The 17,060-nt window shown below is 39.2% G+C and overlaps 1 protein-coding gene across 1 annotated transcript; it reads left to right on the top strand.

Moving 5' to 3' along the window:
- The first annotated feature begins 171 nt into the window (after window positions 1-171).
- Window positions 172-4,378, top strand: LOC126609823 (LRR receptor-like serine/threonine-protein kinase IOS1). Its single transcript, XM_050277743.1, has 13 exons — window positions 172-314; window positions 413-950; window positions 1,035-1,504; window positions 1,611-1,743; window positions 1,829-1,900; window positions 1,983-2,054; window positions 2,142-2,222; window positions 2,359-2,534; window positions 2,661-2,887; window positions 2,968-3,094; window positions 3,203-3,271; window positions 3,372-3,561; window positions 3,788-4,378. Exons 1-13 carry the CDS (start codon window positions 230-232, stop codon window positions 4,194-4,196), a joined length of 2,649 nt encoding a protein of 882 aa, XP_050133700.1. The 5' UTR covers window positions 172-229; the 3' UTR covers window positions 4,197-4,378.
- The last annotated feature ends 12,682 nt before the right edge of the window (window positions 4,379-17,060 follow it).

The raw sequence follows: 17,060 nt of genomic DNA, 5'->3' as shown, positions 1-17,060 counted from the left end.
GGCTCTATATATATATACATACACTGCAAGTTGATTTCCATGAAAATTCTTCACGCGCAAAAGATTCTTTTTTCGAACACAAACAAATTTGACTACTTATCCAATAATCTATCTTTTTTTTCTTCTTTTTTTTTCCCTGTTTTTTACAATTATTCTACTACTTTGGCACTATATAATAATGCAAGACTATATTCATGGAGAACATGTTTGAAGCTCAACTTAGAGAGAAATGGGAATGCTGAAAAACCTTCGATTTGTATTCCTTTGTTGTTTTTCTCTTATACTTCTAGTTCATGCACAAGATGCTCAATCAGGTAAAACATTTGATCATCTAAAACTTGAAAATTATTAATTTTGTTCATAACTGTCCACCAGTCTTGTTGTTGCTAACTTACCGTCTCCGATCACTCAGGTTTCATCAGCTTGGACTGTGGACGGCCATCAAATTCTAGCTACTACGAGTCAACAACCGGCATTCACTACATTTCAGATGCAGCCTTCATAAGCACCGGTATCAGCAAAAGCGTCGCAGCTGCATACAAAGCTACTCATCAGCTGCAGGCAGCTTATGTCAGGAGCTTTCCTCAGGGTGTCAAGAACTGTTACAAAGTAAACATCACAAAGAACACCAAGTATTTAATCCGAGCGGCTTTCCTGTATGGTAATTATGACGACCTAAATAAGCTGCCGAAGTTTGATCTTGTCATCGGAGCTAGTTACTGGGATTCAGTGGCATTTACTGATGCATCTTTAAGTACCTTCAAAGAAGTTGTTCACATTCCCACGTTAGACTACATAAATGTGTGTTTACTCAACAAGGGAACCGGAACACCATTCATTTCATCATTGGAATTAAGGCCTTTGAAAAGCACTGCTTATGTGACTCCAACGGGTTCCTTGGCACTCTCCTCTCGATTAGATGTTGGTTCAACAGTTAACCATACATACAGGTAAGGTCATTTCAGTAGTACTGGTTTTAATTATATTCTATAAGCTCCGATACTGATAATAAGTAGTACTTTTACTTAATTAAGGTATCCCGATGATGCTTTGGATCGGTTTTGGGAACCCTTCAACTTCAATAAGTGGACGCAGTTAGCTACCTCGCATACCGTTGATGCTGAAAGTCACAATGATTACCAAGTACCATCTATCGTAATGAGATCTGCCAGCACGCCTCTAGATGATACGATGGACTTCTATTGGAATGACACGGATGCAAGTACACAATACTATATCTTCATTCACTTTGCTGAACTCCAGCTGCTTAAAGCCAACCAATCTAGATCATTCAATATCACGCTGAATGGAGATCATTGGTATGGACCTGATGTCCCGGCTTACTTGTCCACAACCACTGTGTTTAGCAGCTCAGCCTTAAGCGGAGGCAATTATAGTTTCTCACTTGTTCAAACGGAGAATTCAACTCTCCCACCAATTCTCAATGCCATTGAGGTCTACACATTGATTGATTTATCACAACCTGAAACCGACACAGATGATGGTACATCAATCATTTCAACACCTTCTTCTCAATTTCGTTCACTAAAATTCTTGTATTTGCTTTATTAAATTGACTGCTACATGAACATGCTTGTGAAAAATGCTAGTGTCTGCCATCACAAACGTAAAGTCAACATATGGAGTGGACAAAGATTGGCAAGGAGACCCATGTACTCCTGAAGGCTACATGTGGGAAGGTCTAAATTGTACCTTCAACGGTTCCCCAAGAATTATATCCTTGTAAGTTTAAGCAGGTCTTTCTTGTTTTAGAAACCATCGTTTTTTATCGTAACTTCGTTAACAAAATTATCGAACTTTTATTTAGGAACCTGTCCTCGAGTGGATTGACCGGGGAGATAACTTCACATATATCTGACCTCGCCGTGTTACAATCTTTGTAAGTATCACATCATCACAAGCTCAATGGTTCATATATTTATCATAATGGGTACTAAAAGTGTGAATCTTTCTTAACTCAGGGATTTATCAAACAACAGCTTAAGGGGATCAATACCTGAATTTCTGTCTAAAATGCCAAATCTGAAAGTCCTGTATGTACCTTAGATTTGAATTGTTACTCCAAATTCCGTGGTTAAGTAGAAAATCAGGTGATCAATAACTTTGCTCTTCCTTTGCAGCAACCTAAAAAGAAACAAGCTCAACGGTTCAGTTCCAGCAGACCTCATTGAAAGATCGAAAAGTGGTTCGCTATCATTGAGGTTTGTTTCTGGCCAAAACCATTTTTCTAGTAGATTGCCTTAATATTTCCTTTTCATATTCTTTTCATTACAATTTTCAATGCTCGATAAACGCTGGTGATACTGACTGTATATTCATCAATCTTGTCAATGCTAGTGTTGGAGAAAATGCAGACCTATGTGTAGAAAATTCATGCAAAAAGGAGGAGACAGAGAAAAAGAAGAAGAAGAACATAATTGTTCCAATAGTAGCAGCAATTGGTGGATTTTTTATTCTTGTGGTACTTGTAGTGGCTATATTCATGTGGCTAAAAAGAGGAAGGAAACAACAAGGTAAATCAAGTATAAGTTTAAGACTAAGAGATTGAAAAATTGATAATCCAGAATACATGTTCTGAAGTAAATAGATTGAACACATGTTCTGATGCTTATGAAACTTTTGATGATCTATTTAAACAGTTGTAACAGCAGTTGCACATCAACCCAACAATCAAGTTGATTCATTCGAGTCCAAAAAACGACAGTTTACATACTCGGACGTCCTGAAGATTACAAACAACTTCCAGACAATTATTGGCAGAGGTGGATTCGGAAACGTTTACCATGGTTTTGTCGATGATACTCAAGTAGCTGTGAAGATGCTTTCTCCAACATCAGGTCAAGGATACCAACAGTTTCAAGCAGAGGCATGTACCAAGAACCGATACAGAAACTTTAACGAACTAATTTCTAGGAACAAAATATGACTTTAAAGCTTAAATTGCAGGTCAAACTTCTAATCAGAGTTCATCACAGAAACTTGACAAGTCTTGTGGGATACTGCAACGAAGGAACCAACATGGCGCTCATCTATGAATTTATGGCCTACGGAAGTTTGGACTTGCATCTTCTAGGTATGGTAGAAACTTGACAATGCAAACACATTAAAGTTTGAAATTTTACCTAGTTTTATTGAAACATTTAGCCAATATAAATTGGTTATTTTCAATACTATTGTACAGGTGAGAATAGTAATGCAAATGTTTTGACTTGGGAAGGTAGACTCCAAATAGCAACAGATGCAGCACAAGGTTAGCCAGTAAACTTGGGCAAAATCCAAAATTCCAAACTTATTCAACGCTTTCCTATTTTGTTTCCAGTAACAAATTAAAGAGCGAATTTGAAATGTAGGATTGGAGTACCTTCACAATGGTTGCAAGCCACCCATAGTCCACAGAGATGTGAAAACAACAAATATTTTGCTAGCCGAAAATTTCCAAGCAAAATTAGCTGATTTTGGTCTGTCCAGAATTTTCCCAACCGATGGAGGCACTCATATGTCTACTGCTGTAGCTGGAACCCCGGGATACCTTGATCCCGAGTAAGTCTCTATTTCATTTTGTCAATATCGATTTTCATACTCTAGTTTTTTATGATTGCAGTCCTCCCTTTGTTTTTATGCTTTGATTATTCTCCTTATTTCTTTTCACTCGATTACCAAAGTACAAAAATAAGAGAAGCAAATAGATATGATAAAATGGGAGTGTGCACCTTGTATGCACGCTTTCTAAATGGTACACTTGAGTAACATTGGTCTGGATTTGCAGGTACCACACAACAGGTTGGCTCAATGAGAAGAGCGATGTTTATAGCTTTGGAGTTGTTCTGTTGGAGATCATCACTGGCCGCCCTGCGATATCAAGAACACAGGAGAAGATTCGTGTAAGTCAATGGGTTAGCTCCATGCTTGCTAGAGGGGATATCAAAACTATTCTAGATGCGAGATTACTTGGAGATTACGATATCAACTCTGCCTGGAAGGCTGTTGAACTAGCAATGAATTGTGTGTCGAACACATCCAACAAAAGGCCAAACATGAGTGAGGTAGTGAGAGGGCTTAAGGATTGTTTGGAAGCTGAGTTGGCTCGAACGAACTTCAACCGTGTGACTGAATCAACGGATTCAGTTATTTGCTCTATGAATGTGAATACGGAATTTAGTCCTTTGGTAAGGTAGTTCTTTGTTCAGAAGATGAATTTCCCAATGCTTTGTATTTCAATCTTTTTTTAGTTTTGTATTGAAGCTTACATCTACTAAATTGTTAAAAAATGGATTACCAGAGTTTGTATGTGTAACATGATATAACATCATGAATTGGCTATCGTTTCCTTTTTCAATTAAGAGATGACTTTTATAAACCCTAGAATTGTGCAATTTGGATGAACCAAGTTCTCGCCGCTTGGTCAAGATCAAATAGTTTTGGAGCAAACTCCGTAATCACGGATAATCTGCGTAGTTACTTTTATCAAACTCGTGAAGATACATCACCTTTTGTTAATACAAAGGACGCCTCTCAGCTACCTGAGAGGATGGCTCAACAAATTAAATAAACACCTACCAACAGGTATGCATTAACTCAGGTTGGTATTGATCTGAAAGTTACTCTATACCCAAAACATGAACCAAATCGAATACACGTATCCAAAAACGAGTCTGGAGCTGCCGAGCTTTGCTAGAATTTTTGTTTGGATCTGGGTTCTACTTGGGTTCAAGTGCTTCAGCCATTTGGTGAAAGTCAAATGGGGGTTTAAACAGGGGCCGTCCGTGGGATATATTCTCCAAATATCAAGCAATTACGACATCCCTGCAATGGCTCAGGTGGAGGTAGAAGATCTGGTGGTACAGTTGGAGGAATCTTTGGAACTATCCAACATGGAGGAAGGCGTGAAACTAATAGGTGAGGCTCTGACCAAAAAAATCCTAAACAAATGGGGGATAAGAAACATTCTAAGAGGGCGCCTGGAGGGAGTACGGAGATATCAACATCAATTGGGTCCAGGATAACATGTTCATCATAATTGTGAAGGATGAATGTATGGCTGACCGTATTGTGGATCGAGTCCCCGGGCTGTCATGAATCAGAATTTTTCTGTCAAGAGGTGGCCCTATGATCTATCACTGGAAGAAGTCAAATTACACTCGGTCTCATTTTTGGAGGTGGAGAACTTGGCTTACGCCAGGGGTTTCCTTAGGGCCAGATTCCTGGTGAATACCATGAAGCCTCTGATTACTGGTTGTTGGCTACAAAGGGCAGGTGATATTGAGTCTTGGATTGAGTTTCGTTATGAAAGGCTTCAGGATTTATGCTATAAATGTGGGCGAATTGGGCATGTCAACAATGAGTGCTCTTTCCCACAGAATCGCGGAGGACCTGCTGGGTATGGCGATTGGACCAACATGAAGAAACCTAGAGACATCCGGGATGAGAACCTCCCATCTATGGTGGCTTTTTTCAGTGAGTGTCGGCATGCTAAAGCAACCCGTGAGCATCGAATGGGAGATCCTATGCAGAGTACGGACCATGAGCGCGTCCAATAGCGTGGGACAAGAAGCGGTGGGTCTCAACAGTTTGACACGGGTCTTAGGGGAAACGAGGGGACACTTTGCACGAGGCTCTCAGAACTTAGAACCCTATTTATTGGCAACAACAACAAAAGGGAACATAATAGATATTTCCACGTAAGCATTGGTGGACCTATACCCTCGAATCTGAAACATGTTAGGGGAGAGAGCGTTAACCTAGTTGATGACCATGTGGAGTTGTTTGGGCCTCCTCACCAAGCCTATGGAAGTGGGGTTATTATTCGGGAAATTGGTGACATTATCAATTAGAGTAGATCATCTCTTTCTTTGTGGCCTAATAAGGAGGTTGGTGCTCAGCTTAGGAGGAAAGCCCATGAATTAACAATTACCAATGTCAATACTCCTATCAGGTGGTCCACTCCAGAGCAACCACTAAAGAATATGTTTGTACCATACTTAGGGCCTCCGTATTTAGATCTCGTATAAATACTCGGAGGACTCAAATGTAATTATGTAATAAATAAAGGGGAAAATATGTAATAAATGAGGAGTCCTTATTCTATAAAAGGACTCCTCACCCTCCTCATTTGGGAGAGGCCAAGTTTTAGGCCAAGGCTAAAGAGCACACAGAAAATAGGTTATAGAGCACACTGCCTCTAGCCTTCTTGTATATTCACCATTCAGAGAAACAATATCAACATCAGTGTGGACGTAGCCCAAACATTGGGTGAACCACGATACATCTTGTGTTCTTTACTTTCTTGCAGATTCATGGTCGGATTTACGTTGTTCTAAGACCCCTCAGGTTTTGTGCATCAACATTTGGCGCCGTCTGTGGGAATCGACACGAAAAGTTATGTCGGTTCTCTTTCATTTTTTCATCTCACCACCGTGAGACCTCACCACACTGTCCACCGTGAATATGCAGAAATCCAAGCTGTTTAAAGTGCTTAATTACACTCACCGGAACCTCACCGCAACAGTTCTCGGCAGATGGATCAGTGCGGGCATATGATCATTGCCATGTGATTATTAATTTCGACCCAAGACCTGCGAAAGGAAAAAAGATCTTCCCCTTTGAAGTTTTATGGCTGGAGGAGGATGGATGTAGAGAAATTATAGAAAAATGTTGGAGTATCCAATGTGGGGGTGGATCATTATGGAAATGGCAGAGGAAAATTGATGCATGCAGAGACAACTTAGTGAATTGGAGTAGGAAAAGATTCAAGGAAGGCATGATAGAGAGTGATGCCATGATTAATAAGTTGGGTTGCATGCAGGAAAACTGGGAGGAAAAACATGAACAAATTTCAGCGCTAATTGGGCTGATTGATCGGCTGGAGGAGAATGATGAAAAATATTAGCAACATAAAGTGAGGTTAAAAAGGCTGCAGAATAGGGATTCAAATACTAAATTTTTTCATCAGACGGTTATTCAACGTCGCCGTTTTAATCAGATTGGCAAACTACGTGATAGTCGGGGGGAGTGGACGGAGAGCCCGAATAACATTCGGTATGTAGTTCATGACCATTTCTCTTTGCTTTTTACCTCATGTGGGCATTGAGATTGGGGTTCATTAAGAAGAGATGAGAGAAAGAAAGCCCATTAACATTGAGCGTAATCCCCTCTAAGAAGCCCGATCAATTGCCTCTTTCAAAAGTCTAGCAAGCACTTCACTAACAAGAATGAATAAATAAGGCAATAGAAGGTCATCTTGTCTCTAGCCCCGGGACGGTTTGAACTTCCTCCCTGGTTGGCCATTGATTAGGACTGAAAAATCAACTGTAGTAACACATCCCATCACCATATTTATCCACCATTGACTGAATCCCATTTGAACCATTACCACCTCCAAGAAATCTCACTCAATGAGATCGTAGGCTTTATTCATGTCGATCTTCATGGCAAATTCAAAATTATTTTTCACCTTTTTAAGCTTCAAAAAGTGGAAAACCTCGTGAGCAATGACAATGTTATCTTAGATTTGTATGCCACCCACAAAAGCATTATGTGTCGGGGAATTAATATTTTGTAGCCAAGGTTTTAAGCGATTCGCCAGAATTTTCGAGAAAACATTGTGGGAGAAGTTGCATAAGCTGATAGGACGAAACTACCTAATTGACTCCAAGCTTGGAGTCTTCGGAATGAGGACAATATGGGTGAAGTTAAGATTTCGAGGACTCACATCGCCACTCATAAATTCCTGGACAAAACCCTTGATATCCTCCTCAATGATATCTTAGTAAGAGTGGAAAAATACTCCAAGAAAACCGTCTGGTCTAGGGGCCTTAGAACCCCTCATGCTATATTTGGGTATCCCTACAATTTGGGGAAGATATAAAAAAAATGCACTTGCTTTCATTAAAGAAAGGGTCTTGGCTAAAATACAGGGGTGGAAACAGTTATTTCTATCTCTAGCATGTCGGGAAGTGTTGATTAAAGTGGTAGTCCAAGCTATTCCAGCCTATCCAATGAACTTGTTCCGGTTCTCGGATACACTTTGTTGGGAAATTGATTTGGTTGTTGCTCGTTTCTGGTGGGGCCAAAAAGAGGAGGAACACAAAATTCATTGTGTGAACTAAGAGACTTTAGGGGTGGCAAAGTTTAGGGGTGGAATGGGGTTTCAGAATCTCAATGAATTTAACTTGGCTCTTCTAGTGAAGCAGTGCTGGCTACTAATAAACAAACCCAACTCTTCTTGGGCTCATGTTATCAAAGGGCGGTATTTCCCTAACTACTCGTTCATGGAGACGAAGCGTGGAAGTAGGGCCCCTTGGGCTTGGTCGAGCCTTTTGGCTGGAAGATAAGTGATTGCAGCAGGTTCACATTGGCAAATCATGGATAGGGGTCAGACTATGTTGTGGAGGGATCGTTGAATTCCGTCATTAATTTAGGGATAACCAACCCCTCTCTATGACGTAACCACTGATTCTAATAAATTGGTTTCCTCCATAATCTACCAAATGTCACGCCCCGATCCCGACATACGTCCAGAATCGACACGTGACGCTACCAAATACCCTAATATCTAACATACCATGCCTCCCGAATATATACAAAGTATCAATAAAAAACCAGATGCACAATAATTTTTCGTAAGCTTTATGGCTGCATCTAACCACTTCGTTAGACTGCCTACGTACCCTCATTAGGGATCAAGCCATTCGTAGTTCAACACTCACAAAAACAAATATTCATCACACTCAATTCAAGCACAAAAGTATAGCATTCCTCCATCATTTATTATAACCCGACAACATGAAATTCCTGGACTCATGCTACATAACAAACCCCCATGAAATTCATGATTTCTCTTTCATCCAACATATAATTCATTATGTCTCATCACATCGCCATTCACAACATACGTCATATTTAAGAACCGACGAAGCACATAACCATTCTCTAGCCACATTAAATAATTAATCTGATCAAAATAATATCAATCATTCCCATATTTTCTAAATTCATACTTGATGAAATCATAATCGAATCGTAGAGAATCCTGAAAGAGTTACCCAGACGTCCAACATCTTTTCTAACTCAATTCACAAGATTCTCAAAACCATTGTCACAAATATATATAACTAAGGCTAGAGTGACACCCTTAGGCCAAGCCTACTTATCTGAAATAGGGATTTTAGACCTCTCAACGGAACCAAGATACCAAAGGGGATTCCGGACCATCACCCAATAGAATCCTATACATGATACGATTCCGGACCATCACTCAATATAATCCAATCCAGGATACGATTCCGGACCATCACTCAACGGAATCGCGGAGCACAATGCATAACAACCACTAAATGAAACCCAAGTTAGATACGATTCTGGAACATCACTCAACGGAATCGCGGAGTAAAAGGGATTCCGGACCATCACTCAACGGAATCCAAACAAGCATATGATTCCGGAACATCACTCAACGGAATCACAGAATAGAAAGGATTCCGGAACATCTCTCAACGGAATCCAAACAAGCATATGATTCATACCAAATGTACTAGGTATATCTAAACCTCATCATCTCCATAATTACAACATAGTCACCTACCATATTCACTGCTCGTGGCCACCAACTAATACGTTCCACCAGCATATAAGTTCCACATGATACTTCTAATAGGATTCTAAGATCACATGGTCATAACATTTATCATACTTATCATTCACATTACTTGAAATAATTAAACATCCATATATCACCATTATCATCAGTACACAAGCCAAATCATGTTTAATAAACATAAGTCTATGGCTAAATATATGAAAATCACATTTCAATAGAAACCATATTTATAAGACCAATTCATATTCATAAATAATTTTAACATAAACAATTAAAGTAATAACCATATCACAAATATTCAAGTCACTCTCCAACCAATGTAGGCCCACTAGACTTCACTTAAGTCTCTCGTAGTACTAAATTTAGTATTAAGAACGTTTGGAGACATGTTGACTAAAAGTCAACTCTCGGTCAAATGTAGGGTCCACACATTGGATTTTGGATCCGTAACTTTCTAAAGTCCACATTATTCTCAAATAACAACATACTAAAATCTCAACACGATCCGATGGTCGGATCTCCGCCAATTTCAAAATTCAAGTGGCGGTCGATATTTAATTTTACAAACTTAGAAATCCAATTAGTGAAGATCCGTACATTAGATTCCTGATCCGTAAGTTTCTATGATCCTCAAATATTATGTTCTATCACGCATTAAGGTTTGGTGACGATCCAACGGTCGGATCGTCGATTCATATTTTGATCCAATAAGGTATCGTAATGAAACTAAGTCCAACAATCCAATTACGTCATACGGATATCAATTATGAAATCAAGGCATCTAAATGAACTTAAAAGTACATCGTCGGCCCACTGGCCAGGCCGCCGCCGCACGCACCGCCGTGGTTGGCGGTCGACCGCCCCGACTTGCCGGAAAAATTCAACTATTTTTAAAAATTACCAAATTTTACAGGCAAGTAGATCTCAGTGAGGAGAGAAGTTTTCATACCTGTGGCCAAGTCCAATTCGGCCGGGAAGCATCCCAATTTTATCCAAACCCGCCGGAAACCCTAGAAATGGGTGTTCTTCAATTCATCACCAAAACGAACTTCGACGTTTCATCCAAGCCTTGGGACTTGCTCCAGGGGTTGAGAGGAGTCTTTTGGTGGTGGTCATCGACAGTAACACTTGTCGGAATCACCGAAAACAGATTAAACCTGTCGGAAAACTTTTGGGTTTTGTAGCTTCGAAATGGAAAAATGGGAAATAAATGGGGAAATCTAACAATACAGATATGTAGTGCTCGTCAAGGGCTTTCCATGGACACCAAGATCACCCAAAACGGAGTTCGTATGAAGGAGATATGGCCGGGTCAAATTTGAAGGTTCACGGGTCGAAAACGACCCAACTCGGGTCTCTCTCATTTCCCCTCCTTTCTCCCCCTTCTGATTGGGCTGCTCCCCTCCTTTTCTCTCCCGTACTCCCTCATTTTCTTCTCTCTCCCGCTGCCACCTGGCAGCATCCAGCCCCTCATTTCATTTTTTTTTTCTAACCAAAACATCTCTAATTTCTTCATTAGAGATCCGTTTCACGAACGGTTTGCACCTACGCGTTCGTGAGGTCGAACTCTATCCAAAGATATAAATTGCGACCTCGAACGGTCTACGAATTTTAAATAATTAAATTCCAAACTTCAACTTCGTAACTAGTTTAATTAAAATCAAATTCAAATAAATTAATATAAATTCTCAAAAATAATATAAAATCTCAATCATACAAATACGTAGATTATAACAGTGAAATCCGGGAACGGGATTTCACACCAAATGTCCCGTTGTTGGCAGATTAATGCAATTAGTGATGACATTTTGGTGGGTGACCAAGCAATCTTTGACACTATTATTGATGATAGGAAGAGGCAAGATATGCTCATTTGGCATGCGGATCGACAAGGAAGGTATACAGTAAAATCGGGGTGCTACTAGGTACATAATCAAGCACGCCACAACCAGTCTCATCGGCCATCTTCGTTAATGTCTATCAACACCTCTGTGTGGAAAGCCATTTGGAGGTTGGACGTCCCACCGAAAATAAAAAATTTCCTTTAGAGGGTTCTCAATAATGCAACTGCCACCAAACTCGAATTATTTCGAAAACGTTGTAGCTCTTCTCCGCTATGCCCTTTTTGTAATCTCTAGGAGGAATCGATTGAACATGTATTGTTATTATGCCCATGGGTGGATGGTGTTTGGTTTGGTGGTTTGTTGGGTTACTGAGTTCAGAGAAATTCCTTAACCACGGTCTATGTTTGGTTTGAGCACTTGCTGAATGGGGTCGCTGGAAGCACTGATATGAATGAATGCAATCCTTGGTCCACGTTACGTTCACGTGCTGGAATATTTGGAAGTCTCGGTGCAATGCTATCTTTAATCATAAGCTTCCATCTCCTTACCAAACCTTACATGCTACCTCTTGTGCTATTGCTTCTTTCTTGAGTGCATAAGATCTGAGACTTGGGGGAAACCGTGGGGTTATTACTGATAATGCTCCTGATAATATGTGGTCCATCCACCTAGTGACATGGTAAAGATAAACGTGGACGCAAGTTGGAAAGCTAATGGTAATCTGGGGTTTATTGGAGTGGTGGTGCAAGATTCTAATTCTAGATGTCTGGCTATTTGGAGAAGGGCGATCAGGGTGATAAGTTGTGCAGCGGCGGAAGCTTTCGACATGTTGGAGGGGTGCCTCCTAGCCCAACAACACGGGTTCACAAATGTGGTTGTGGAATCTGATTCGAATGAGGTAATCTCGTGGTTGAACATGTATATCAAGAATGATTGTTGGGAGGCTTTCCCTTATCTGTGCAAGATTCGACAGTTGGGGGAGTCCTTCCATGCATATGTTTGGTCTTGGGTCCCAAGATCAAAAAATGAAGCGGTGGATTATGTAATGTCACACTTTGGCGCGGAAATGTGCGACTTGGTTTGGTCGATCAGCCCTTATCTTCATTCGTGAGAATTTTGAATAAGGACGGTCTCCCTTGTCCTCTTAGTTAGTTTTTTTTTATTTTTTTATTTTTTTTTATGGTTATAAGGCGTTGGCGTTGTCTATTTCAATGCCTTTCCTACTTCCCTTATTTCCATTTACGTTTCCTTGTTGCTTGCCTTGAGTGGCATTCTTTGTTCTCCTAGCTTCGGCTATGGCAATAACATTTCCAGTTCTCAAAAACTCGTGAAGATACGTTGACCAATAACTATGAAGAGAAAATGGTAAGGCAATCTACAATCCAAAATCTACATTGAGCATTTACCAACTTGTTCCTAAAATTCTGTTTAGAATGTATAGAAAATGACCATGTAGATGTCCTAAGCAAAATGATGTAGAAAACAAGTCCAAGCATGAAAAATAGCTCAGCTTCATTCCGTAAACAAAAGGTTGCAACCATGAGATATTTTTGCAAACATAAGCATGCAGATCCAACTCATGTGGACTAGCTCAAGCCCCAAAGTAAATATTGAAAACTTCTACTTTAACTAATTTAAATTCGCAGAGCTCCGGCTAGCTAAGGGATAAGAAGAATAAATTGATATCGGACTCCACATTTCTGAAATTTAGAGCTAAGACATTTCATTAGACCATAATACTAAGTGAGTATTAAATGATAACTTAAGGCTCTTTTTGTTTCGATGCCTCTTTAAATTGACTTTAATCTTAATTCCTCGTTTGAAACTAAAATTCATCCCTTAACTCTTAGAACTCAACTTTTGTTCTACAGTACTTAGACTTTGTAATATGCATTACCTTTGCTTCGGTGGCAACATAATATAGGTGCTTCATCTTTGAGAATAAGGATAATATAGGTATTTAATTGAGATTCACGACTGATTAGTCTAATTTATTGTTGAAGGGGAAGATTTTGGTGGTAATAAGGCCATGCCCTCGCCTAAAAAAGATTGGGTATTAGGCAGTGGCTGCTCTGGAGTTTGGGCATAGGTGTTTCAGTTTAATAGTGGCTTTTAGGCATAGATGTTGAAGGTCTTATTGATAATTATCAAGGATCTAAAGGCACTAGACTTTAATCAGGTAGCGGACTGAAAAGAAAAAAGAAATATTTGTATTGGGATAATATCCATGATCCCCAAGCACGTCAGGCTACCCCTAAGCAGATATCCTAATGCGCATTGTGGTTTCGTTGGCGTGGTCATTAGGGATGCAAATGGGTTAATCGTTGCTGCTCAATGATCAAAGATTTCGGCCTCGCGAGTCGAGGTGGCTGAAGAGATTTTTTAGTGTGACCGGCACACGAGGTGGTATACCACATGTCACTATATAAATGATGGGATACGTGTGTTAAAAAGTTAATAACTTAAAAAATAAAATTTTCCACCATTTACATAAAAACACGTGGTGTACCACCCATATTCCCGTCACAATGAAAAATTTCTCAGGTGGCTGAGGCTCTGGCGGCTCGCAAGGGCTGCATTCTTGCTACTTAGGTTGGGCTTTGCAAAATCATTATGGAGTCGGATTCCATGGTGACTCTTCTTAGTCTTAAAAATTTTCCTTTTTCTGGCAGATGGGACGCTTTCCCAGTCCTTCAAAAAGTTCTAAAATGTGGATAAGCTTTCTAGCTCTGTTGCTGGTTGTGGGTTCCCAAGTCAGCAAACAAGGTTGAAGATTAGTTAGCATCCTTAAAAAAATCAGGGATGAGCATTTCTAAGAGTGTCAATAGACCTCCATCTTCGATGGTCCACATTTTGAACAAGGATGGCTTACCATGTCTACCTTAAGTCGGTACTAGCGGGGTGTTGGGAAGCATCGTTGCTGGGTTGGTTAGTAATGTCTTGCTCATTGTATCTTGCCAACACTTTTTTTGTTGCTGTTATGTTCTGTTATGTTGGTCCCTTATTGGGCTTTCCTTTGTATTTGTTGGCTTGTGCACTAGTAATGATATTTCCAGTTAAAAAGAAATGAAAATTATCTATTTTCTATCTAAATAAGAGTTGCAACCTAGGCAGGTCTAGGCGGTGATAGGATTAAAAGCACACCACAAAGTAGCACACAAATGTCATATTGATTTTCCTTATTAACAATAAGATTTGTCAATTGTAGCATATGAAAATAAGGGTCTTTCCCGCAGAAGATTGTTTTATCTAACTACTTAAAATGTCACAAAAACTGGTTGTTGTCCCTACTGACCAGCCATCAAAAAATAATTATTAGACCGACTTACACTTATCTAAATTCTACGAAATTTTATATGCAAACACTAGACACATAGAGCTACACTTCTACAAATTTTTGGGATTTTTAGATTAGATTTGATATTTAAATTAAATCAAACAAAAGCAGGACAAAAACATATTTTAAGTAGTTCACATATTAAGAAAAACGAGTTAGGGGAATTGCTATCCACCACCAAATAATCATGCAAACATGTTATGTTTAATTCAAATTCCTTTTATTTCTGGATGAAGATGCTCAAGTTGGCTCAATGTTAGAACTCAACCTATTACTCTTTCTTAGGTAGTATGTTAAGAGAATGACGTTTTCAACTTAACTTAGTCCCTAGCATGCAATCTAGAATGGCGTGTTCATAGATTTAACAAGTAGGAATCATTAAGAACGAAAAGAGTTTGAGTCATCACAAGGCATCGTAAGTACTGGCGTTGTCTTACTTATCCTAGAAATTGGTTCACATGTTAATCGCAATTAACAAGTACTACTTTAGAACATATGTAGGTCTTCATTCAACAAGGGCAGACACACACATATTCATAGTGTTAGAATCATAGATATGCTTACTACGTATGCATCCATAGAAAACAAATAAAGAATTCATCAATGAGACAAGTAGTGAACCAATTTTCATCCATTCATAAAAGTAATTCAATGAAATGTCATAACAAACTTGCAATCATATTCGGGGCTTCAAAACAGCCCATAACTACTAAAAAAATTAGTTACACACAATCCTTAAGTTAAAACAAAAGATAGACATGAGTTTAAGAAGATAGAACCGAAAGAAATCGACTGAGGCCTCATCCTCCTTCTTTCCCTCCTTCCCCAACGCTGCTTTTAAACCAATTCTTGCTGCATCATTTTCTTCTCCTTAACTCACCCACTAATAGCCTTTTAGTGATGACAATAAGTGAGACTCACCCACTAATAGCCTTTTAGTGATGACAATAAGTGAGAGGAAATGTGGTAAAACAATTGTAACTCTTTAGGTAGCCTTTATGCCAATTACTCCCTCTTAATTCTCATCCTTATTTCCATTCCCTTTTATATTTGAATAAGTTTCAGCTGACTTGTTCTAGGCTGCATTAGTTTTGGCTGCTAGATTTATTGGGTTTATTGCTTCCATTGTAGTTACAAACTGCTCAGCCTCTTGGGAACCTTTCAGTGTTAAAACGGCCATAACTTTTTCTAGAAAAATGATATTAACAATCCGAGAAATGCTCCAGAAAATAGACATCTGTAGTTTTCCAAGCTTATAAGGCTCATTCTCTAATTCATTCTGAGCTATTCGCAACTTGCTTCCAAAGTCAGCTGATCTGCATAGGCAGTTTTGACGAATTTGTTACTAAAAATCCTACTTGTGCTATTTTTCTTTTCTTTGCTTGACAAATCCTACAAAACACAAAAACAAAATAAATATCTCAATAATATAAGGAACTAACTAAGAAAAGACAAGTGAATTTGATGTAAAATATATATAAATATGAGCTTATTAGGCGGGCACCTAGTCAGGTTTAGGCGCCATTTAATTTTCAAACGTGCAGAGATTAATTAAAACGGTGGCCAGCTACTTAGCACATAGGCAGTGTCTAGCTACTTAGCACCTAGGTGGTAGCCTAGGCGGCATTATACTAAGATCTTTAAAACAAGGCTTTTTAGCCAAAATGGTTCCTAAGATTTGCATAACTCCTCATTTTGGTCCCTAAGATTTCAAATCAATAGAAGTGGTCTCTGAGATTGTCCACCATCCATCATTTTGGTCATTTCATTAAAAACTCCATTAAGTGTCCCGGAGCTCTTGGCTGGAAGTTTGGGCAATTTTCAAAACTTCGTAACTCAATCGTTTCTTAACCAAATTCGACCCATAATATATCAAAATGAAGATACGAAAGTGTAGAATAATATTATACCTATTTGGAAGCCCAATGGTTACCGGAGATTGTCAGAAAATAGCCTCAAAGTTGACTGGTATGAGGGAAAACTGAAAAACTCTCCGGAAACTAGGTAAATTTTAAACGTTCATAACTTCTTCAATACTCAACGAAATCAAGTGATTCAAAAATGAAAATCATACTCATCGATGATATGAAGAGAATGGTATCTTTTTCAATGGCTAACTCGTTGTGATTTGGTCAAAAAACGACTCGAAAGTGTCTGTTTTGGTCTTGAGTTAGCCACTTTCAAGCCGTTTTTTGGCCAAACCACAGAGAATTAGCCTTCAAGTAATGTACCATTCTCTTCGTCTCGTCGAGAAGTATGATTT

The sequence above is a fragment of the Malus sylvestris genome, chromosome 17 (genome assembly GCF_916048215.2).
Source record: "Malus sylvestris chromosome 17, drMalSylv7.2, whole genome shotgun sequence".
NCBI classification, from domain to species: Eukaryota; Viridiplantae; Streptophyta; class Magnoliopsida; order Rosales; family Rosaceae; genus Malus; species Malus sylvestris.
This window is presented reverse-complemented; position numbering and strand designations above follow the sequence as displayed.

Excerpts from the sequence above, each read along its gene's own strand:
- LOC126609823 (XM_050277743.1), top strand. The coding sequence starts at position 230 with ATGGGAATGCTGAAAAACCTTCGATTTGTATTCCTTTGTTGTTTTTCT. Across the intron at positions 315-412 it reads TGCACAAGATGCTCAATCAG|GTTTCATCAGCTTGGACTGT; the intron begins GTAAAACATTTG and ends CCGATCACTCAG. Across the intron at positions 1,744-1,828 it reads TCCCCAAGAATTATATCCTT|GAACCTGTCCTCGAGTGGAT; the intron begins GTAAGTTTAAGC and ends ACTTTTATTTAG.